Source organism: Mustela lutreola, chromosome 1 (genome assembly GCF_030435805.1).
Source record: "Mustela lutreola isolate mMusLut2 chromosome 1, mMusLut2.pri, whole genome shotgun sequence".
NCBI classification, from domain to species: Eukaryota; Metazoa; Chordata; class Mammalia; order Carnivora; family Mustelidae; genus Mustela; species Mustela lutreola.
The window spans coordinates 217,690,529-217,716,104 of NC_081290.1; the positions used below are offsets into that span (position 1 = coordinate 217,690,529).

The 25,576-nt window shown below is 36.7% G+C and overlaps 1 protein-coding gene across 3 annotated transcripts in view; it reads left to right on the forward strand.

Moving 5' to 3' along the window:
• GRM5 (glutamate metabotropic receptor 5) overlaps positions 1–25,576 on the forward strand; it is a 536,398-nt gene that overhangs the window by 373,559 nt on the left and 137,263 nt on the right. For all 3 annotated transcript variants that reach the window (XM_059186935.1, XM_059186956.1, XM_059186945.1), the window contains exon 4: positions 15,151–15,386. In XM_059186935.1, coding sequence (XP_059042918.1) covers positions 15,151–15,386 — 236 coding nt within the window. The remainder of the gene's footprint in view (positions 1–15,150; positions 15,387–25,576) is intronic.

Here is a 25,576-nt window from a genome sequence, read left to right on the forward strand (position 1 = left end):
AAATTATCCGATCAAAAAGCAAAGAATGGATAAATGGAATAAAAAACAAAATCCAACAATATGCATACAAAAAGTAACTTTAGTTTTAAGCCCACATAGACAGAGAGTGAAGGGATAGAAAAGATATCTCAAACAAATGGAAACCAAAAGAAAACAAGGGTAGTAGACTAGTATACTTGTATTAGACAAAATAGACTTTAAGTTAAAAATGGTCAGAAATGACAAAGTAGGTTATTATGTAATGATAAATGGGCGTATCCATTAAGAAGATAAAAACAATTGTAAATACTTATGCACTCAACATCAGAGCTCCTAAATATATAATCAAATACTAACAGAACTAAAAGGAGAAATAAACATCAAAGAATTAAAAGTTGAGGACTTTAATACCCCACTCTCAACAATGGATATATCATCCAGACAGGAAATCAATAAGGAAACAGAGGATTTGAACAACACTATAGATCAAATGGACCTAACAGACATATACAGAACATTCCTTCCTACAGCAGCAGAATACACATTTTTCTCAAGTGCACACAGAACATTTTCTAAGATAGATCATATATTAGGCCACAAAACAAGTCTTAACAAATTTAGGAAGATAGAAATTATGTCAAATATCTTTTCCTACCACAGTGGAATGAAATAAGAAATCAATACAGGAGGAAAGCTGGAGCACAGTCATCAAAAATAACTTCTAATACTGTAGGTTAGATTGTCTTTGTCTTAATTTAATATAAATGGAATATGTTTTTCTCTTTTCTGTGTATTTTTCCATTCAACATTATGTTTATATTATACATTTTGCTTCATGTAGAGGTACCTGTTCATTTTCATTCTATCTGTACTAGTTATGTGAAGTAACCCACAATTTACAATCTTTTTACCTGGCAATCAAGATTTTGGTTGTTGGAGCACCTGAGTATCTCAGTCGGTTAAGTATCTGACTTTGGCTCAGGTCATGATCCCAGGGTCCTGGGATAGAGCCCCACATCGGGCTCCTTGCTCATCGAGAAGCCCGCTTCTCTGTCTCCCTCTCTCACTGCTTGTGTTCCCACTCTCTCTGTGTCTCTGTCAAATAAATAACATCTTTAAAAAAAAAAAAGATTTTGGTTGTCTTCAAAAACAGAACTATTGCAAATAGTGCTCATGTAAACATTCTTCTACATACCTTTTGATGTGTATATGAGAGCATTTCTAGTGGGGACATACCAAAGAGTAGAATTGCTTGGTCATAGTGTATGCTTATATTCAGTTGAGATAGACACTGCCTAGGGGCATCTAGGTGGCTCAGTAAGTTAAACGTCTGCCTTTAGCTCATATTATCATCCCAGGATCTTGGGATTGAGCCCTATATGGGGCTCTCTGCTTAGTGGGAAGTCTGTTTCTGCCTCTGCCCCTCCCCTCCATTTGTGTTCTCTCTCTGGTTCTCTCTCTTTCTCTCAAATAAATAAATAAAATCTTTAAAAAAAAAAAAAAAAAAAGAAAAGACTCTAATAGTTTTCCAAAGTGATTATACTAGTTACACTTTTACCGTCAATGTCTGAGAATGAAATTGCTTCAGATTTAACCCTGGTCTATATCAATCTTTTTTAAAATTGATTTTAAGATTTTAAGATCTATGTTGGTGTATAATGCTCTTCATTGTGGCTTTCCTTTGTTTTGCCCTTATGAATGAAGTGGAGCTCTTGTTGTATCTATTGGCCATTTCAAAGCTGTCTTGAGAAATGTAGTGTTCAAACTTCTTGATCTTTTTTTCTATAGGACTTATTTTTATACTAATATAAATGAATTCTTATGTATTCTAAGGATGAGTACTTTCTAAATTATCTGTCATCTACCTACCTACATATTAATCCATCTATTATCTATATATCTACTTACACACACACACACACACACACACACACACACACACACACTCCAGAGATCTTCTCTTAATTTGTGGTCTCCTTTTCATTCAGTGACATATTTTGATATATAGATAGATAGATAGATGTCAACTTTATTATAAATACTTTTGATTATCCTGATTTTATGGTTAGTCCTTTCTATACTACTGTGTTTGAGAAATCTTTCTTACCCTAAGATATTCTCCTTGTGTTATAGATGAAAGTTTTTGTAATCAGCTAGAAGCTTTATTGTTTTATCATTTACATTTAGATCTATAATCTGCCTGGAATTAATTTTCAAGGATTAAGTATCAAGATTTTTCCCTTAGATATAGATTTATCATTTTTTAATAGAACATTTTTTGGACATCTTTGTGTTTTGACTTTGTGTTTGGACTTTGACTCTGTCCCACTGGTCTGTTTATCGATCTCTATAAATTATATATAGCTTTAACTTCATACTAAGCCTTGGCATCTAAATGGTATATTTTCCCAACTTTGTTCCCTTTATCAATATAATAGTAACTACTCTTAGTCATTTATATTTCTATGCAAATTTTAGAATCCATTCATAAACATCCTCTACATCTCACCCCTACCCAAAAAAGTTGCTTAAATTTACTTTAATTGAATGATAGACAATGTAGAGATCATCTGAAGCTAAGTCTAATGGTACATACATCCAAAGATTTGCTTTTGTTGCTTTCCAGCAATTAGAGAGTGACCATTTTAATCTAATTTACTATTAAGATGATTTGAAGTTGAGTCCCTTTTTTGTTGGGGCTTGTGTTTTTCTGATTTGGTCTCACAAGGAGGGTATAACCTTTAAAGATCGCAAATGAAACCCAGGAGTATTTACTGGGAGTATTTCTTTTTGGAGGTCCAAAATTCCAATTAGTTTTTCTTCAATCCACCGTAACTGTGTAAAGCTCTGCTCATCTTTTCAGCCTGTTAGCCACTGCCTTATGCTCAACTTCTAAGCTTCTCACCAACTGCCTACAAATAAGCAGATGGCTCAAGGGATAGTACCAAATGTCTTTGTCACATCTGTGCTGTCTTCTTTCCCAGATATTTCCTGATCATGTTTTGGAGTAATGTTAACCCAGAACTTAAAAAAACCTTGAGCCTCACTTTCTGCTTTTGTCCCAACCCCTTAGCCACTCATCCCTCCCTTTCAGTAAATTATCACAACTCATAGGGAAAATTATAACTCAGTACAATTTTTTTCTCTTTAAAATCTTTGTCCTGAGACATGGCTGACTTGAACAGCTTTCTTACAGCATTAGCAGAAATTTTTCAAAATTTATCTTGCTTTTCTAATTGTCTTCAGTGGCAGGCTTGTCTAATCTATCATAGCTGGAAGTGGAAGGAGCTGTTCGGTGTCTAATATGTGACTTACATTTTCAGTCTATTTGGATTAATTATTAGGCCTGTAGCATCTAAATTCATCTAAATTTCCAGGCTTTTAGGTTCTGACTTTTTTTTCTTTTTTTTTTTTTATTTATTTTTTATTTATTTTTGGCATAACAGTATTCATTATTTTTTCACCACACCCAGTGCTCCATGCAATCCGTGCCCTCTATAATACCCACCACCTAGTTCCCCCAACCTCCCACCCACCCGTCAATTCAAACCCCTCAGATTGTTTTTCAGAATCCATGGTCTCTCATGGTTCACCTCCCCTTCCAACTTCCCCCAACTCCCTTCTCCTAACTCCCTCCTCCATGCTATTTGTTATGTTCCACAAATAAGTGAAACCATATGATAATTGACTCTCTCTGCTTGACTGATTTCACTCAGCATAATCTAGTTCTGATTTTATCTGGCTTCTTCAGTAATAACTATTTCTAAACCTTAGTCTCACACCCAGAGCATTTTTTGATTATTTACTGGTCTTCCACAGCTTGTAAGTGTTCAATGGTAAACCATTTCTGATAGATGTGAGAAGTTAACAACAGACTTGGTTTCAGTGGGTGTCATGGGGATATTTTGTCAAGGAAAAACATGTTGCCTCAAAGTGAAATGTGTACTGAAGAGAGTCCATTCTGTGTTTATGTACAGATATCAAGGTCTCTTGAGCTTCTCCTAATAGCTCTTTTCTTTGTGAGTAGAAAGATCCTTAATAACTGTGCCAGTGTATTCTCACGCTACAAAGATGGACATTTTTTTTTTTTTCCAGAAAATGAATGCAGTGTTTAAGGCAATTCTTCGCTTACAGTCCCAGGGAGAAGGAAAAAAAAAAATTCCAAATGTGCGCATGCATTCGTGTGTGTGTTTAACAGAAATTAAAATAACTGGTCTCTCTATGTTTTCGTGTACAAAACCAGGTAACTTCAATTTGGATCAAAGACCACATTAATGGGTTGTACAGATTCAGTTTTGATTTCAAAATTTAGGTAGACCGAGGTTGAACCCTATATAACCCTGGGTGATTTATTATTTTTCCAGCTGAACTTTTATCATATGATATGTGAAGATATAAAATATCATATGAGGGGCACATGGGTGGCTCAGTCAATTAAGCATCGCACTCTTAATTTTGGCTCAGGTTGTGATCTCAGGGTTGTGGAATCAAGCCCATGTCAGGCTCTGTGCTGGATATGGAGCCTGCGTAATATTCTCTCTCTCCCTCTGCCCTCCCCCATCCAGCCTCTCTAATATATAATGAATATGAATATATAGATAGTACCTGGCAGAAAAACTGCTTGGAGCTACACCTAGCAGACAGCAAACTCTAAATATGTGAGGACCATTACTGCTCTGTAAGTTCATATTTCTTTCTCTAATGCTACAGAGTGGGTAAGGAATGATAGCTTTTCTTCTCTTAGTTCTCATTGGCAACACTCTACAGAGAATTTAGCATGTGCCATGCTACTCATTAAATGCTGCTAACCAGAACAGTTGGATCTGAAATTATGAAATTCCTGATTATCCGTTTTAAGATATAAGGGAAGAAAACAAATCTGTGTGTGTATTGGTGGGGGGAGGGTATATTCACCAGCATCACCATGAAATACGCTTTATTGCTTGGAACTTAATAGATGTTCCATAAATAATTATTCTGAACATCATGCTTAGTTTACTGGCATAACAGAAAAAATTAGTTCAAGTCAGTGGAAAAGGGGTTTGAAAACTATGAGGTTATCCTAAGAAAGGAAGCTTCATGAGAAAACCTAGAAGAGGTTATAGAAAGCGGTGGGTACAATAGTCTACTCATAATGTGCTTTCTCCATGTAACTGAATTATCTTACCATATTGCACATCTTACACAGTTGCCTCGATTTTTGCATTTCTCCAAATTGCTATAACGTGAGAAGAGAAACAATAGATTGTGCAACTTGCAAAATAATCTATTCACAAAGATCTTTCTCAGCTTCTCCTCTGTGGAGGATGTGTGTGATAAGGAAGCATCCCCTGTAGAAGAAATCTTTAAACCAGAGGGGAGAATGTTTACCATCCTGAAGTCTAAATTGAAGAAAATTGGATATTTCAACTATTCCAATATTTTAAATACTCTCCGTAATTTTTGGTAATCCCCAAATCTTTGGAAGTCTTTCTTTTGAGACCAAACCAAGAATTCAGTCAAACTTCCTACAATTGCATTCCTTCCAAGTGAGGAAATGTAGCAGAGAGGTGGGGAATATGTAATAACTTTTAGTTACTGTGTAGAAAATTACCACAAGTTTAGCAGCTTAAAACAGTATTGATTATCATCTCATGCTTTCTTGAAGTCAGGGCTCCATGCTTAGCATAAGTGGGTTCTACACTGAGGGTTAAACAAGCTGAAATCTGAGCGCTGGCTGAACTGCATTCCTTTCTAGAGGTTTTGTGGAGGATCTGCTTCCAAGCACATTGAAGTTCTTGGCTGCACTCAGTTCTTTTTGGACGTGAGCCTGAGTCCCTGTTTCTTTGCTGTTTGTTCACCGGGTGGCACTCTTAGCTCCCAGAGGCCACTGTGTTTCTTTACACAGAGCTGCCACCATCTTTAAAGCCAGCCATGGAGCTTCTCCTCCAGCCCTCTCTCCTCAAATCCCTCTCATGTTGGAGTCTCTTTGTCTGGGAAAAGCCAATCACTTTTCAGGAATTGCCTGATTAGGTCAAACTCACTGAGGTTGATCTCCTTGTATTTTTAAGGTCAATTTATTTGGGACCTTAATTGCATCTTGAAAATCCCTTCACAGCAGTACCTATCTAGATTAGTGTTTGAATAAAAAGGTAAGAGGTATCAACAAACACCAGGAATCTCAGGCGCCATGTTAGAATTCTACCTATGCAGCCCCAGCCGTACTCTCTGCTCCTTATCCTCCCTTACCTGCCTCTTAAATAGGATCCACTTAAGAAACTCTTCTCTGTGCTACCATCGCTGTAATTCACTAATTTACTTAGGAGGCTCTAGGTGGTATGGAAAGCACAGGAGTTTTGCAGCGCAAATATCTGGGTTTAAATCCCCTCTATATTTGCTGTGAAATTTTGAGTAGGTTCCTTAATCACTCAGAGCTTCAGTTTCCTGAGCAGTAAAAACTGATGCTAAAAATAGTCACCTCCAAAGCCTATAGAGAATTAGGGAAAGTAATACAATAGAAATCACCTGATCTACTCTAGACACATAGCAAAATATAAGTTCCTAACTTTTTAATCTTTCTTTCGAATGTCCTAATATAGCTCCTGCAATCCACATCTCCTTATTCTTTATAAAGCCTTGGAAATGGGAAAAACTCACATTTATAAACCCCAGAGATAGGTTAATTCTCAGTAGGTAACCCAACCATTTTCTTAAAAAATCTACATTGTATTTCTCTATAGAATTAAATAATTCATTAGTGTTGAATGGTGTATATTCATAAGGACTTTTATCTGAAAGCGCAATATCCTTTCATGCCTTTCACTATTATTTAGAGATTCTAAGACCTCCTACTCCCCCAGAAGAGAAAAATATATATATTATATGAAGACAGCCAACCAGTCAGCAGACTCCCACTATTAGGGAAAAAAAAAAATCCTGAAATATCTGTTAAAATGCTATTGGTAAAAGATTTGGCAGGATGATGATTACATGTGGGTAGAACAGCAGTTTCCATAATAATTATGTGGGTTGTGAACAGATTTTGAAAAAAAAAAAAAATGCTGGGATGCGGCCTAATGAATGTACTCATTAACCTTAATAGCATCAGGTAGAGATTGGAAAGGACCATTTTGGAGGGGGAATCAATTCAGCCTTTCACAGTCATTTTATAAGGTGCATCTGACAGCATGGCATCCTCAGTTAAAAATGAACATATCCAGTTATCTTAAAATAATTCTCTATAATTTGAAGTTTGCCTTTGAAGATCTAATTTTCTAATACGTTATATAAAACATTTCTTGAGTGCTTACTATGTGCCAGCCTTTATAATAGACATAAAGATGAGGAGTTGTCCAAAGCATAACATTTCTAGTCTAGTTAGAGAAAACAGAAGTAAATGTGATGACACATGCAAAACTAAAAGCATCATAATATTGCCCCATGAGAGCAAGTCTTGTCTTCCTGTTTACCACTTTACCCCTACATTTAGCATATTTGTTACACAATACTTGTTCAATGAATAAAGGAATAAATGTCCCAACATTTTGGAAGCAGAGAGGAGGAAACTGTTCAGCCCAGAGGAGCTCAAGAAGGTTTGCTAGGCTGCATTCTAGTCCAGTCTGCTGGCTTGACAGATGAACTGGATTTTAAAATCAGAAGACACATGACGCGTTGAAGGGGTGGCACTCTTTCTAGAAGGCCTGGAAGTGGGAACACATGACACATTTGAGGCAAAGGAATCCATGTGTTACATCTCCAGGATGCAACATGTGTGTGCTGACTCTGTGCAGCACCAACATTCTGGCACACAGGACTGAAGAATGACCGCATGTGCCTGGCACAGCATCCCAACCCCATCTCCTTCCATTAATTTAATGACTGCTCCCTCGGAAGAATAGTTATTCTGATGCTTATATTTTTAGTCTGGTATTACTCCTTTTGAAACAGACTTGGAGGGAATTTTTCAAGTTGTTTGCCCATGACAGATGCCTCCCCAAGAATTCTGTGGAGTTATACTGAATCTTCGGGTTGCCATTTGAGAGTGCAACTAATGAAATCCATACCCATTGTATGTGATTAGCCTTCCATGTAAATAAATCAAGAGATTGTAAATGTTAAGAACAGAGAGTTTGAAAACACCCAGAATACTAATTGAGGTGATTAGGGAATAATCTCAGGGAGGTAGGACAGGAATGTGATTTTCCATAAGTGATGCAGTGACTGGAAATCTAATGAACAGTACTGTTTGCAGATAGACTGAGGAAAAAGGAAAGAGCATGTTCAGTCTGAAGAGTAAATGAAGAAACTGCCAGTGGGTTCATAAGTCAGGATTGCCCATTCAGCCAGGTCATGCCTAATGGACTGTTGACTCCTTAAGGGCACGTACTAGAACCTACCACAGTGTCTGAGCAGTTTGAACACACCAAAGCGGCATTCCAAATGCTTTCCTAGTTAATGAACTGGAATGAGTAGTACATGGAGACTGTAACTAAAGGATCATCCAATGCAATTTTCTGTGCTACGTGTATTTTTCTGTTTTCCATAGCAATCACTTAAAATATATGAGCAGGAAATGAGGAAAGGAAGATTATATCTAGATGATTATACAGATTTAGATTTTGATAAGAGAAACAATTTTTAAATTATTTAACATCTCTAACATTTGATAATTCATAAAATTTTCTCTTCATAATTTTCCAATTTTTTTATTCCTGTTACCATGTAGACTTCAAGGGCTTCAACATTCCAGAAATATATTTTTATATTAAATCTATTGGTTGTAAACCCTGAGGTAATTATTTTATAACCATAAGTATTGATCTGCTTTATATATCAGTGATTTAATAAAACAAATGATAAAAATAATAATTCTAAGGCTAAAATATTTATATTATAAGGACATAGTGGTAGAGAGTATCAAGTCTTTAGAGTTCTATTATTTTTGTTATTTCTCATTTTCTGATTGCCAAGAGCTATTGTTTTGCATATATAGAGACTAAACAGAATAGGGTAGGTTAATATGGTATTGGCCCAAAGATAAGAAAATTGTTAAATTTTATTAATTTTTTTAAAGATTTTATTCAGTTATTTGACAGAGAGAGATCACAAGTAGGCAGATAGGCAAGCAGAGAAGAGAGAAAGAGGAAGCAGGCTCCCTGCTGAGCAGAGAGCCTGATGCGGGGCTCTATCCCAGGACCTTAAGATCATGACCTGAGCTGAAGGCAGAGGCTTAACCCACTGAGCCATCCAGGCGCCCCTTGATTAATTTTTTTAACATTCAAATCAGTTGTATATGTAGAGAATAGATCGAAATGCAGGACAAAAGAACCACTAGAGAGCATATAAAGGGAAATCTGATCATCACAGACTCCAACTTATATTTATTTTTTTTCACCCCAGACCTGTTGTCTCCCTCTACTTTACATTTAGGATATGGAACAACAATATCCTCATGATAGCATAAACTATAAAACTCCCCCTTTACCCCTATTTTCCACACATCTCTCCTAGGGGATTCTTGGTATTCCTTACAAAGAAGCCTCTGCAGGCCTCCTGCTCCTGCTTTAAATTCAGTTACCGCTGCAGCACATTTTCTAACTTGATTCCCTGAATACTCATCTATGATCACTCTGATCTGTTCCCGCTGCTACCATATTTCCTCCAATTCTCATCATCTCTTCATTTTATTTCCCACCTTAAAAGCCACCACTGGCTCCCTGTCGTCTGAATGAAAAAGTCCAAACCATTGGGATGACACAAAAGAACATTCGCAACTAGTGTTCCTCTGCTTACTTCTCATTGGTTCACTGTCCTGAGTGATCAAAGTAGCTGCACTGCTTCTAAGTCACTTTTTCCAGATTCCCAAATACCTTCTCCCTACCTAGAAAATAAAATTTCAAAATACCGTTGTCACTCCATATTATATATATATAAAATATATATATTTCATATGATATATATATAAAAGTATTACCCATATTTGTCAAACTCAATTTAAAACTGATCTTTCAGGGTACCTCACTGGCTTGGTTGGTTAAGCTCTGGTCTCCTGGTTTCAACTCAGGTCATGATCTCAGTGTTCTGAGACAGAGCTAAGCGGAGCTCCAAGATCAATGGGAGTTTGCTTGAAATTCTCTCCCTCTCCCTCTTCCCTGCCCCCCATAATAAAATAAATAAATATTTAAAAAATAAATAAAGCTGGGTGCACCTGTGTGGCTCATTTGTTAAGCCTCCAAATCTTCATTTCATCTCAGGTCATGATCTCAGGGTGCTAAGATGGACAAGTCAGGCTCCATGCCGAATATTGAACGTGGAACCTGCTTAAGATTCTCTCTCCCTCTCCCTCTGCTCTGCCTCCACACTCTCTCTTTCAAATAAATGTGTTTCCTTTTATAAATAAATGAATAAATAAATAAATAAATAGATAAATCTGATTTCCCTAACAGAATTAATTACATTTGTTTCACACCTGCAACAATATTTATTTGTATGAGGTCATTGATTTATATGTCTGTCCTCTTCTCCATTCCTCTACTAGACTGTGAGTCTTGGAGTATACTGTGTAAAACTTACTTAACTTGTTTTTCTCAATCTCAAAACAGTTTCAATAGATAATAAATGTGGTGAAGTGAATTTTTATTCACAACATTTATTGATCCCCTGTGTGGGAAAAATCATACACACCTGGGCTTGCCCATATGACTTGTTTTCATCAATGAAATATGAGCAGAAGTGACCTGCACCACTTCTGAGTGGACTACTTAAGAACCATAGGATGATGGGCTCCTGGGTGGTTCAGTTGGTTGAGCGGCTGCCTTCGGCTCAGGTCATGATCATGGAGTCCTGGGATCGAGTCCTGCACCAGGCTCCCTGCTCAGCAGGGAGTTTGCTTCTCACTAAACCACTGGGACACTGGAATTTTTCATTGCCACAAAATAATTTAGTCCAAGATAGACAGGTATTTAATAAATGTTGGCGGAAATAAGAAAAGCTATAGAGAGATTGAAGATGAACTCTAGCTGGAGAATTTCGGAGTCAATTTTGTTAAACAACAACCTTCTATTGAAAAGAGATAACAATTAAATTTCTGTGAATTGCTAAATAGGAGGAATAGTGGAAATTGAGGGCAGAGAGGAGAAAGGAGGATATGTAGATAATAGAAGAGGCATATATATTTGGGTTATACAGTTTGGAAAGAAAATGAAAATAAATTCTTGCCAGATGAGCATGTCCTTAACATGTCTTCAGGGAGAATTTAAAGAATCCAATACCTTAGATTCCTTGAGAATGGGTCTATATTAAAGATTCTTCCTTTAGTTAAACCAACCTAAGTAAGCTAAAAATGTTTTTCCTGTTCTAAATGTCCAAGTCACTCAGTTTCTATAGTCAAAGAAAAGGTGGAGGCCTAATATAACACTCCAGTTAAGAACATTATATGTACGCCGAATTCTTGTTTTCCACAGAAGTTATGTGCCATAAACATGCACCAAACATTGAATTAGTGAATAGTGACCACTGTCCCCAGGAGAAGGACAGGTTTAAATTGCTGTAGGCCTCTTTTCACAACATTTCCATCAAGTAGGCAGTACATAACCTTGCTTTATGCATGCCCTGTCTAAAGATACCTTATTTAAAATATATTGTTGATTCATTAATATTGAACTCCCACCAAATAACACTTTACTCATGCATGAATGTAGCTGATTTTAAAAATGCATTTTCTGTGTAGGCGATATCATAGCCTTCTTGCACTTGGGAACTCTAGATAACACATTAGCACTATGCGGGGTGGGGGGTATTTTAAACAGTGAAATCAAAAACAACAACAAAAAACCCACAAAAATACAAAAACCCTGCTACTAAACAGATCATGAAAGGGACACTTGTTTATAATATGAGAGCTCCAACCAGAAAGCAGAGGAGCTTGTTCAGTCTCAGCTGAGAATGTGCACATCCAGAGACTCAACAATTTTTGCCACCCTGTGTGTGTGAGAAGTGTCACGAAGGTGCCATGGGTATTAATGTGGGGCTTGCAAATAAATTTTAGCTAGTAGATGAATCTGCACATACAGAATCTGCAAATAATGAAGACTGACTGTATATCAAGGAATCAGAAGAAAACTAATGAAGTGGATTATGGGGAGATGGGCAAAATGCCCACCAGGGAGAAGAGAAATTAGATAAACGGATGAATGGATGGATGAATGGGTGGAGATACATAGGCAGGTAGATTGATAGATAGATACTAAATGGGGAGAGGTATTTTAAATATGGTGTATTTTTAGTTTCTTCCCTTATCTTCCTCCCTACTCTTTATTCCTTCTTTGGTAAAATAGATGTCTCCCAAAAGTATTTAGGTAGTACTTGACAGTCTAATCTATCCGTATAATGTAAAGCATTAGATCATAGAAAAGTAGCGTAAGTTTTTCTTGGCATTTCATTTTGCTTTTGGATTTATTATTTCTTACTTAGAGATACCCTGTCATCTTAACACAAATCTTAAAAGCACATTTTTATGAAAATGTTAATGTTTAATAACCTAAAGTCAATACAACACCATCTAACTTAGCCATCATGGAATGAAGTTTCTTGAAACTTATATAGCAGACATTCCTCACTAAGTTTAAATAGAATAACCTTGGTTTATCAAATAGATATTGGAATTTTCTGTTTAATTACAAACTCCATTATGATTTTTTACTTTGCTGTTGAATGGAAACATCTGGAACAAAACTTTTAAATTCACAACTCTAGGGGGCATAGCTCAGTGGTAGAACATTTGACTGCACAACTCTAACTTATAGACTACTAATAAAACATCTTTTGCCAACTTCTTAAACATGGAGAAGGAATTTATACCTGAACAAAAATAAATAAATAAATAAAAGCTGAAGAACATGGTGTGAATTGAGTCAGTTAACAAACTCTGGCATAGATACTTTTTTTATGGAAATATTTCCTCCAGAAAAGTTTATCAAGACAAGCTTTTTACAATCCCTATTAAATTCAATGAATGAATTGTGAAGGGTAAATTGGACCCATTATAATCTTACATTTCTTATGTAATATTCATAATCATAGTGTTACATAAGAGCAAGCTAGCATTAACAAAAGGAGCAATTTAAATTCCCACTTCTTGGAGAATGGGGCTCTGCTTGACAAACAGCCCTTCCTGCCCCGTTTGCAGCACGCCCCTGCATCTCCTCCGGCGCCAATGAGACCCACACTCTCATACCAGTGATATAATAAACCCTCCACAACAGAGGGATAAAATGAGGCAAACAAGCCCACATCATTTCAACTTGTCAGCTTTAAATAAAATCTTCTGCAGCTGAAAATGAGAAATTTGAGGGAAGAGAATGTGTGAAGTAACCAAATTCAACACTGGGACAAAACATATTGCATGACTTATTCGTCTTTTTCCTGAGCTGCCACAAAAGTTTTTGAAATTTTACCATAATTTTTTAACGAAATCTCTTTTGTCAGTGACGACTTAGAAGAAGAAATGTTTCGTTCTGTTTGTTTGTTTGTTTCTCCTCTTCCACCCACTGATGCCGTAGGAAACATCTCAAGTTATGGCAAGCCCCTATGATATCTTAATGAGTAATCTGCGACCTTTGGAAAAACTCTCATGATCAGTTTTTAAGTCAGAGTTGCCATAGCAGAGCATGCTAGAATAAAAGTACATTTTTTATACTTATTTTAATTAATTACTTACGTAATACCTTCCCCAGCACTGATTTTATATGCAAAATATTGGAGCATGCTCTCCGCCTACAAAAAAAGTTAAAAAGAGAAAAATACATTTGAAGGAAGATAAAGGGAGATTCACGTTCTGATAAATATATCTAATATGTATGAAATAAACAATGATTGTGAATGTAAATCCTTTCTCTCCCCCTTCCTCTGGTGTCCACCCTCACCCCACCCCCTCTAACCTCCAAGCACTTCCTGCTTCACATTCAGAGGCTGCATCCCATTCTTCCGCTCAGCTCTCTCCAAACTCTTTCTCTTCCCTATTTGTTACTTTTTCTCAATGTTATAATGTCCCTTGATTTTCTTTATCTTCCTTGAAAAAGCACTTGCCTGTCTTCAGAGGAAGGACAGCCCCACTGGGTCCCAGCAGATACTTAGCACAAGTTGTGCATCTTCCAGTGGGAAAGAGGATGGAAAAATCAGTATCTTTTGTCCTTCCCTGAGGTGTGCCCAAATTTGATATAAGTATCTTTTTATGTCTTTTATTTCCAAAGTTTTGTTTCACATATTTTCCAAATAAGCTTAGAATACTTTCCCCTTTATTCTTTCACACTCTTAAACCGTTGTATTATGAACTCTCTGGTTTCAAACTCTCTTTTATTTTAAAATCCCTAGGTTACTTTGAGTTATCAGTGCATAGAATGATAGTAATATTGAAGTGGATGGTCCCTGTCACCATCCTTGATGGTTCATTGTTAAGAAGTTTTCTAATCTGTCCAACGTAAACAGGATTTCATGTGTGCATTTTAAATATATTGAAGAAGTACCTTGTGATGGGAAAGAGTATATGGACTGTGGATTATGGGACTTTGGTGTGAAGTGCTAAAGAATCTATACTTAACAGAATGACCATAATCAGAAGCTTTTTTAAACCTCTTTATAATTTCTTGTAAAATGTGAAAAAAAAAAAGAATATCATGTTGTAGGATGGTTAAATTAATATTACGTGTGTTTGAGAAATATTTTCATTTTTTAAAAGATTTTTTTAAATTTTTATTTTATTTGACAGACAGAGAGCACAAGTAGGCAGAGAGGCAGGCAGAGAGAGAGGAAGGGAAATAGGCTCCCTGCTGAGCAGAAAGCCCATTGAGGGGCTTGATCCCAGGACCCTGGGATCATGAACTGAGCCAAAGACAGAGACAGAGATTTTAACCCACTGAGCCACCCAGGTACTCCAAAATATTTTCATTTTTACTTTATGATCATTATAATCATTATAATAAAGTAAAGGAACAGAATGGATTTAAATTTAACTGGACCTAGCTACTAAACACTCAGGGCACCTGGGTGGCTCATAATCATGTAGGTATAATGTAGGACCCTGAAGTGGCCTGAGGCGCCTTTTAATGACTGATCTTTTCAAAAGGAAAGCAAATATGGAATCATTTCCTTAGAAAGTATCTGTTCTGAGCTGAGCTGGTTTTTGTTTCCCCACAGTGATGGCTGGGCTGACAGGTATGATGTGACAGATGGATATCAGCGAGAAGCTGTTGGTGGAATCACAATCAAGCTCCAATCTCCTGATGTCAAGTGGTTTGATGATTATTATCTGAAGCTCCGTCCAGAAACAAACCTTCGAAACCCTTGGTTTCAAGAATTTTGGCAGCATCGTTTTCAGTGCCGGCTGGAAGGTTTTGCACAGGAGAACAGCAAATACAACAAGACTTGCAATAGTAAGCAGATTTATTGTTTCTTTTATAGTGGATAAGGCTAAGGCTCCAATTTAAGTAAAGTGTGTCGGGGGATAGTGGCTGTAATCTGTTAGAGAAGAGGACTCTTAGAGAAATAGAGTGGGTATTGCTACTTACAGTGATAAACAGACCTTATTTTCATTAAGAAAAGCATATCAGAGCAAGTGTTTACTCTGTGGAGATCACAAACAATTTTATTATTTATATCATTCAGGGAACTGGCACTTTGCTAAGAGGATAATGTGAGCTCCTGAGAGCAAGTACTGTTGCCACCCTTGAAGGCAAGAGCTCCATTCTGCTCGTCTTGATTGTCTTTAGCAGTTAGCACAGAGCTAAACACTTAGTAACGGTTTCGTGTATTCTGAAGAATGAATCAGTAAATTTTGAAGGACAGAGCCAATTCCTCTTTTCATCAATAAACTAGAACATAGCAGCAGGGGTTTGTTGTGCATTGGTATTATGTTTCAGGAGACATAATCTGAGCAAAGCCATTTGTTCTTACATAGGTATAAGGGCTCACATTGTCCCAACTGTTGCTTTGGTTTAAGGAAAACTAGTTACTGCCCTCAAGATGTTCAGTGTCTAGAAGGGAGCTAGTCAGGGCAGCCAATGTTGCAATCCACTGTTGTAAGTGATATTATATGAGTTAAACATAGGGTCTTGGTACTATTATCGGTTGCTCATTGAAAGGGAATCTCAACTCTAATAACCGATGTAGGGCCAAAATTGATCTATATGTCAAATTTTGCAAAAATAAAAGTTTGTTAAATTGATAAGGGATTTGTTGAGACTACCTTATACCCACGTTGTATAACAAAATCTCTATATGCATTTGCATAGGAATAAAATGTTTGAGTTGGTGGTATAGGTGCCTTTATCCACGATGCTGGAACACCACAGTGCTTTGGGGCAATAGGTTGGAAATCCTGGCCCACAAACCAATTCCGTCCACAGAGAAGTTGTCCCATACCAGCACGAAAGTGAGAATAATGAGAGTGATATAGAGAGTTTTTCATAATGCACTTTCCCTCCCAGTTCATGTCCATCCTATATTTTTTGGTATAAGTTCATTTTTTTGTAAAATGAAGAATGGAGTAAATGGTGAGTTGTGATTGTTTTTAAATGTCAGTACTTGTTAAAATAAGAACTTGGCAACCTTATGTCAGTTCCTATTAAGGTAGTGAGGGAAGGGGGGGATGCTGGAGTGTGGGATATTGTACTGGTCACTGAAATCCAGAAATCACAGAAGGCTCATGGTGTGAGCCTGTGTTTGTTTCTCTCTCACTTCAGATACTGCTTGTCCAAAATCTTCAAATGTTTGGTCACCTCCTTTGTTTTTATTTTTATTTTCAAGAAAGAAAAATGTGTGAGCATACATAACATTGTGACTTCTGTTACACAATTTCAATTTTTATAGCTAATTTCATATTTTTCACCATTCTATCCAGTTTCTGAGGGACGTAGACTTCTTTCCTCTCTTGAGATTTGGGAACTTCTTCCCTCTGGGATCCAGTTCTGTGACTGTGTACAGATTACTGTATGGAGCTACATTTAAGGATCATAGAAAGTAAACAATAGATCTGATCTCATCTTCAGTTCTCTTTTACCAAGGAGTTAATACCAGTCCCTACCCAGTGTGGCGAAGGGAATGTTTCCAGTTGGTCTTCACCTTCTTTTGTACCAATGCTCTTTTCCTTTGCCTTTTTGTCTGAAATGTCTTCTCCTTGAAATAGTTGTTTCTCTTATTTTTTTTTCCTCTGTTGGATATCTTACATAGATATAGTCTTGAAAAACTCTTAATTGGTTTCTATGGAATATTATTTCTATGGCAATTGTTCTGTAAGAGCCTTCCTTTCGACATACTACTATAGTTTTATGTCTTTCACATGATGATCCTGATATAATTTCTCTGCTCAGAATTGGTTCCTTACTATCCTACTAGAAAACCCTCTTCAGCCACTCTGCCACCCATGGAATCTTATCTGACAAAGGATGTCATTTTGTACATAAACATGGACACTTATATGCAATACTTCTGTTATTCTTTCAATAAAGAAAGTACTATGATTATCCTTATTTAAAAATAACAAAACCAAGGTTTAGAGAGAAAAAATCACTTGCTCAAGGTCACCTAACTACTAAACTCTGGAACTTAAACTCAGTTTGTCTGATCTCCCTGATATGAGGAAGTTGAGAGGCAACATGGGGGAATAGGGGGTAGGAAAAGAGTAAATGAAACAAAGTGGGATCAGGAGGGAGACAAACCATAAGAGACTCTTAATCTCACAAAACAAACTGAGGGTTGCCCGGGGGAGGGAGGAAGAGAGAGGGTAGTGGGGTTATGGACATTGGGGAAGGTATGTGCTATGGTGAGTGCTGTGAAATGTGTAAATCTGGCGATTCACAGACCTGTACCCCTGGGGCTAATAATACTTTATATGCTAATAAAAAAAAATTCTTTTAAACTCAGTTTGTCTAAAGTTTCGCCAATATGATACACTAAAGAGATAGAATATGACTTTTTTTTTTTTAAATTGCCATCAAATTTGCATTATATACTAGTCAATATATAGGTCAAAGATACAAAAAAGAAAAATCTTAAAATTATTTGTGTATAACTATGGAATGCAGTAACGCACACCCAAATGTTCACTATGCTCTACTTCTGACCATATTTCCTTATTTACTCAAATGTCCTTTTGTATCTTATTCCCCATCTTCAAAGAGACTCCAGTAGTTTACTCACATTTAACACTATTGAATGTTACCAGTACTTTCCTAAATATAATGTACTTAAGCCCTTTCATCAGGCCATGTGCATAAGAGAACCATTTTTTTATTTTAAGATTTATTTATTTGACAGAGAGAAATCACAAGTAGACAGAGAGGCAGCCAGAGAGAGAGAGAGAGAGGGAAGCAGGCTCCCTGCTGAGCAGAGAGCCCGATGCGGGACTCGATCCCAAGACCCTGAGATCATGACCTGAGCCAAAGGCAGCAGCTTAATCCACTGAGCCACCCAGGCGCCCCAAGAGAACCATTTTTTAAATGGAGTGTTAAGAAGTATTAAGAGTTTGTAATTCATGCCAGTCAAGAAGGTTTACTTTACTCACTGTCTACAATACCTTAAATCTAACAGATAGTTCAATGGGAAAAAATGGCTTGACACAAAGAATAGAAATACTCATAGCTGATTACTGCTTATTTTTCTTAGGAGATTCTTGGAAGGCAAAGTATAAAAGTTGGGAGAGTTATCTAAACTTAGTAGTCCAGAATGAGCAGTCGTTTTGTAGAGTATGCCCCATTCATAGGAATTCTTTCAATGCCTGTTAGTTTTGCCTCCTCTCTTATACCACATAAATGGAATCTTACATTATTTGCTTTTTTGTGTCTGGCCTTTCCCTTCAAAATAATGTGGTAGAGTTTATCCCATCATTGCATATATTGGTAGTTTGTTGTTTTTTATCGCTGTGCCATGTCCCTTTGTATGGATTTACTACCAGAATTTAGCTATCACTTCTCCTGTAGATGGACATTTGGATTATTTATGGTTTTAGGTATTAGAAATTAAGGTTTTATGAACAAGTATGTATGTATCTTCTGGCAGACCTATATCCTAATTACTGTTAGACGTATACCTAGTAATAGAAATGCTGCATCATAGGCTTTGCATATGTTTAGTTTTAGTAGATAGTCCCAAGCAGTTTTACGAAGTGATTGGACTAATTTCTACTTTCCCTGAAATATATGAGAGTTCAAGTTGCTCTGCACTCTGTCAACAGTTGTTACTATCTGTTTTTTTCTTTTATTATTATTTAAAACATTATACAAGTGTGTGTTTGTATCATATTGTGATTTTGATGGGCTTTCCATTATCTATTACAAGGTAAGTTCTTTCTCATATGCTTACTGGAAATTGGGACATCTTATTTTATAAAGTGTCTGTTCAAGTCTTTTGCACATTTCTTTGAGTTGATTATTTTTTAACATCTATTTTAAGACTTCTTTGTATAGTGTGGATATGAATACTTTGTTAGATATACATATAGTGAAAATTGCCCATTTAAACCATGGCTTATTACTAGTTCCTATTTCTCTCATTTGTTATTTGTTTTCTATTTGTCCACTTGTTCTTTAATTCTTTATTCCCCTTTTACTTCCTTCTTGTAGATTCACCAATAATTTTTATTATCTTACTCTATTACTTCTCTTAATATTTTTGTTTGATCTTAGTATAATTCATTTAGTTTTCAATAGAAATTACTAAATGAATCTTTATACAAACAATTTTAAATTGGTCCTTGTTTACATTCAATAATCTTGCAAATATTTATATCTGTTTATTCCCCCACACTATTTTTTGCTATTGCCATATAATTTATTTCAATATGGATTATGTACAGTACAGGCTTTGCTAGGATTGTTGCCCTAAATGTCAACAGTCATACTTACCCATTTCAGTGTTCTTCATTCCTTCTTGTACTTCCTTGCTTTCGCCTGTGATTTTTTTCAGCCTAAAGAATTTCTTTTAATATTTCTTATAATGTAGGTCTACTGCCAACAAATTTATCAGCCTTTTTCTTTTTTATAGATTTTTTTTTAAGATTTTATTTATTTATTTGACAGTCAGAGATCACAAGTAGCAGAGAGGCAGGTGCGGGGGGTGGCGGGGAGAAGCAGGCTCCCTGCCAAGCAGAGAGCCCAATGCGGGAACTTGACCCCAGGACCCTGAGATCATGACCTGAGCCAAAGGCAGAGGCTTAACCCACTGAGCCACCCAGATACCCTATCAGCTTTTTTATCTTAAGAATATCTATATTTCACCTTAATTTTTGAAAAATGTATTCGCAAAGTATAGCATTCTGTATTGTCAGGTCTTCTTCAGTTCACTTTTTCTTTGAAAACAACATTCCATTTTGTTTTCTGAATTCCATGATTTCATTGAGAATTTAGCCACCATTCTTGATGTTGTTTCCTTGATGGCAATGTGTCTTTTTTCTAGGCTTTTAAGATTTTTTTTTTTAAGTTTTTAGTTGACTATGAGGAGATTAGGTGTGATTTCCCTTATATATTTCATTGTTCAGGTTTCAGGAACTTCTTAAACCTGTGGAGGAAAGACCTGTGTCAGCTTTGAAAATTTCCCAGCTATTATTTCCTGAAATATTCCTCTGTCACATTTTTCTCTCTCTGTTCCTTCTTGTGCTCAAATACACCTATTAGCTTATTTGGCTGTGTCATAGAAGTGACTTTTTCTCTGGCCTTTCTTCCCTATCTTTTCCTTCTCCCTACTTCAATTTGATTCTTTTCTATTATTCTGTCTCTGATTATTCCAATCATATTTCCACCTATGTCTAGTCAGCTGTTAACCAAAATAAGGTTTTTAAATTTCAGACATGGTGTTTTACAGTCACAGAATGTCCATTTTCTTTCTTTTCATAGTCCTCAGTTTTCTGCTGAAATACTGTTTCTTGTCTACTTTTTTCAATCACTTGTCTTATTTCCTTGAACAGATTGATTATAACTATTTTATGGCACCTTTTTTCTAATCCTAACATCTGGATCTTCTGTCAGTCTTCTTCTATTGACTTATTTTTCATGTTGTTTACATGTTGTGCTTCTTGATACATCTACCATATGTTTTCTTTTGTGCTAGACATTGAGAATAAAATACAATCAAATTGAATTTTATATTATTTTCTCCCCTGTGATGGTTTGCTTTTTCCAGATTCAAAGAAATTGAGATGAGGTAAGTTATAATATAAGACAGAAGGAGTCAACTTTTGGTTTAAAAATGTCTTTAAGGGACAACTGACATGGAATTTCCACTGAGAGCCTAGTGTATCCCATGTCCTGGCTGACTGATTTAATCAGATTTTTTACTATTTTGAGCTTTGCTCTCCAGCCTCCTGTACCATACTTTTCTAAACTTGGCATGCATTGGAGGAAAGGAATAATTGAAGTTTGAGCAGTTTCTTTTCCTCAGGTGGGGCTTTTCTTTCAGATAATGTAAAACAATGTGAGATTTCAGTTTTCCTCTTCAAATTATTAAGCCTCCATGCAGCCTCCGGAATCAGCAAATGAATCACAAGGGAAAATAGCTATCATGCACTTAAGGCTCCTATCATTTATAAACTGAGATACCAGATCATTTCAATATCAAAAAGTACTTCTGTTTTCTCTTTTTTCCAGAAGTGTCATGTACAGTGTGGAGTTATACCTCTCCTTCCCCCAGCCACACTTCATGACCTTCCCTAGAACCTTAGAAGGTAACTTCATTGAAAAATAGCATCATCACAGATGTAATTAGTTAGTAGGTGGAGACACTAGAATAGGGTGGTCTCTTGTCACCTCCAAAGAGGAGAAGGGACACAGAGACAGAGAGACACAGGGAGAGTAGCAGGGGAAGACAAAGGCAGAAACTTGAGTGATGCAACACAAGGACAAGGAATGCCAAAAGTCAAAGGCCACCACCAGAGGCTAGGAAGAGGCAAGAGAGGATACTACCAAGAGTCTAGAGGAAGCTCAGCCCTATCAACACATTGATTTCTGACTTCCAGACTCCAGAACTACAAGAGAATGAATTTGTGTTGTTTTAAGCCACCTAGTTTCTGGTACTTTGTTATGGCTGCCCTAGTAAACTAAGGTCCCTTCATTCAGACCAAACTAGATTGGCAGCCTGGTCCACAACTTGCAGATTCCCTCAGATGAGAAAGCAGTGCGTGACACCTACCCACTTCCATAGGTCTCCTCTTTGTTCATTCATCCTGTCTTTGTTTTGTCCATCCATCTTCACTGCCTTTAATTTTTCTTAATTTTGCATTTCTTTGGCCTATTAAATTTATACAGTAAAAGAATTTTCATTTGCTTTCTTCTCCATCCTACCCAACACCAAAGTCTCCTCTTTTATTTTGTTTTCTTAATCGTCACTACCCCTGCAATCCCAGTTTGGATATATAAGTGAAACCTGCAGTTTATAATGTCCAAAATACTTATACTTTTTTTAGTTTTTGTTTTATTTTTAAGCATTTAAAAACTTAAATCAAAATATTAGTATAACTCTTCAGTGTTTTAACTATGTGGTTTTGACAGAATCTAGGTTTATATGCTATTAACAGTGAGCCCAATTTCAGTAAGTTTTACTTAAATTGGACAATTATGTTAGACTTGAATTATAAATGAAATGGTTAATAATGATAATAAATTAAAAGTATGAAGAATATAGTTTAACTTTTCAAATTGTTTATTTAAGCAACCCAGTAATAAAAGCTATGGAGAAATAAATTAAAACTGTTTTCTAGTAACTGTATGCTATTCTATTTTTGAACCAATTTCAGGACCCATTTCCTGAAATGGGTTACACTGTCACCCACTGACATTCATTTACTGTCTCCTTTCTGTGATTTCTCCCTGTCACTTCCAGTAGCTTCTGGAGGTGTCATTTATGACACTAACACACAAACATTCTTACCTGGATGTCCTGAGGGCACCTCAAACTTACAGACCCAGAACTCACCTCATTATAACTTTTGCAACCACAGCCCCAAACTTTGAGCTCCTCCTTTTAGCATCTCCAGTTTGAGTAAATGATATACCCATCTACCCAGTCTCCCAAGATGCAGGGATAAGGGGTCCTTTCCTGTTCCCTTCTAGCACCTTCTCAGCCAACTGGTGACCAAATACCATTAATGTCACAGCCAGCACGATGAATCGACCAGGGAAACCATGAGGGCTAAGAGGATGGTGGAAAGAAATTAAGAGACAAAGAGATGGAGACAGGAGGGACAATGAAGATGATGTCCAACAGTGCCAATTTTATTCCACATCTTACAAGCATTTATAAGGCAGACCACAATAGGAGGAGTAATACATCAGTACATAGTCAGATGACCACAAGTTTCTATAACAAGTTTACATTTACTACAAACAAACCTCGTGATGCCAGGTAGTTTTGGCTAAAGCCATTAGCAAGACAATCAACCAGGGAGTGAGTTATGGGAGGTACAGAACAACAAGGACTAACTAAGAATTCAGGACCCTGGCCACATTGTTCCCTACTGTAGGGAGAGTGTGTGGGAAGTCACATAAGCAAGCGCACTACACATAGCACAGACCCTTTCTCGGTGCACTCAACTTTCCCCGTCCTTAACCTTGTCAAGGTGTCTAGACTTTGAAGGAGACACAAGTAGGGCCTGGTTTGGTCCTCGACTCCAACCATGCCGTAGCCTCCAACACATTAATTCTACTGTTTGAACATTTTCCACATCTGTTTTCTGTTCTTCATTGCTGGCTGAATTCACATCTTTATACCATGCTGTGATTTGGTTCTTCATGATCCCTCACCTCACATATTAGAATAATCTTCCTATCTAATCTTCTTATTGATACCAGCTTCTTCCTCTTCCATTTTATGCTGACAACTAGCCCCAAAGGAGTCCATTTAAAGAATGAATCTCATCCTTGTTACTGCCATTCTTAATGATCTTCCATAGTTCTCCTGTATCTGTAAAAAGAATACCACCTCTTTGCCCCAAAATTCCTCAAATTCACCATATATGTTTTTCAGATCTCATCTTCTATTCCTTAAGCCCAAGAACTCTATGCTTCAAACACTTCACAGATTGTGCTTTTCCAGTTTAGAGTGGCATGCCTACCTAGGTCCCTGAACTTTTGCACATATGGTTTGCTCAGTGAAAGACTTTCCTCAAGATATCTGTCAATTCCACTGAGCTTATATACTCACGGTTTTGGAAGACTTCAGTATCCGGTTCTCAAAAAAAACTCTACTTTTCCTCAGGTCACTTCCTATGCCTTTTGTCTTCTTTTTGTTACATACCAATCCAGATATTAAATGTAGTACTCCACTCCCTTTATTTTTAAGCCACCAAGTCACCTCTCACATAAGCATTTCCGTCTATGCCAAACTATTATCAATAAAATGAAGATGAGAAAAATGGGTTCAGATCAACATAAAAGTCCTTTGGCCAAGAGGGCATTTCTGGGGCTCTAGTGATGTGCTGTTTCTTGAGCCAGTGATGATCACTAGGATGTGTTTCTTTTGGGAAAAAAAAAAATTGATGCATAGTTAAGATTTTTGCACTTCTCTGTGTTCCATTTCTGATTTAATGAGTTCACTTTACCCCACCTCCAAATAAATTTCCTGTTGCCACCATATCTTGCCTAACATTCCTTCCAGTCCAAATTTCTCACAATACTCTCCCCCATACACACCCACTCCCACCAGATTTCTGCCACTATGTTGCTTGATTCCTCTCCCTTTCTTTCTCTAGAACCCTTACCCCTTTCCTCTCAATATTTTTATTTGTCACAGTAAATATCTCTCCATTTCACAGGTATAGCTGTTGAACTGTTTCTTTGTTTTCTTGTCTCTTTCAAAATTCTACCCTTGGGGGAAGGGTTGCTCACTTTTTTAGTACTGCTGCTAAAGTTACATTGCCAAACAGAAAGCCATTTACTCCAGAGAAAACACAATGCCATCCTCAGAGGAGATAAAGCAGCTACAGCAATATAATTTTTTCCGCTATATTACACTAATGTATAAATAGATTTTTCACATTGTTACACCAGTATGTAAACATTTTATGTCCATCTGTCTCCATTAAATTATAAATTTCTCAAGGAGAGGAACTGTCTTACTCATCTGTGTTTTCCAAATTCCTAGCATGATGCCTTATATAGAGCAAGTATGTGATAAATATTGTTAAATGAATGTGACTTCATTTCCCTTAGACCCAAGTAGTGTTACAACGGCTAGAGGATCTAGAACAGTGGATCCCAATCTGTGGGCTACAGGTCCCAAGGCTACTCACTGTTGGTTTGTTGCCTGGATCTGGAATTCTTATGTGGTTTAGTACTATCAGTGAGCTGAACAGTGCCTTGCATATACTCTGTGAACATGTGTGTGTTTGTAGACCTAAGTACCTTATTTTCATGCACAAGCTGTTACAGTTAACAAATTACAAATTAATTTTAAATTGCTCAAATCATGGTAGCTTATTGCCAATACGCGTTTTCTATATAAAAGACACTAATAGTACAATTCGCATTTATGGTGTGTGAAATTTTTTTTACATTAAAAGCACTTCCTGTATTCAAAAAGGTTAATTTCACAAACTTGGAGTTAGCTCTTTTCCCTTTTTATTACAACAAGTTTCCAG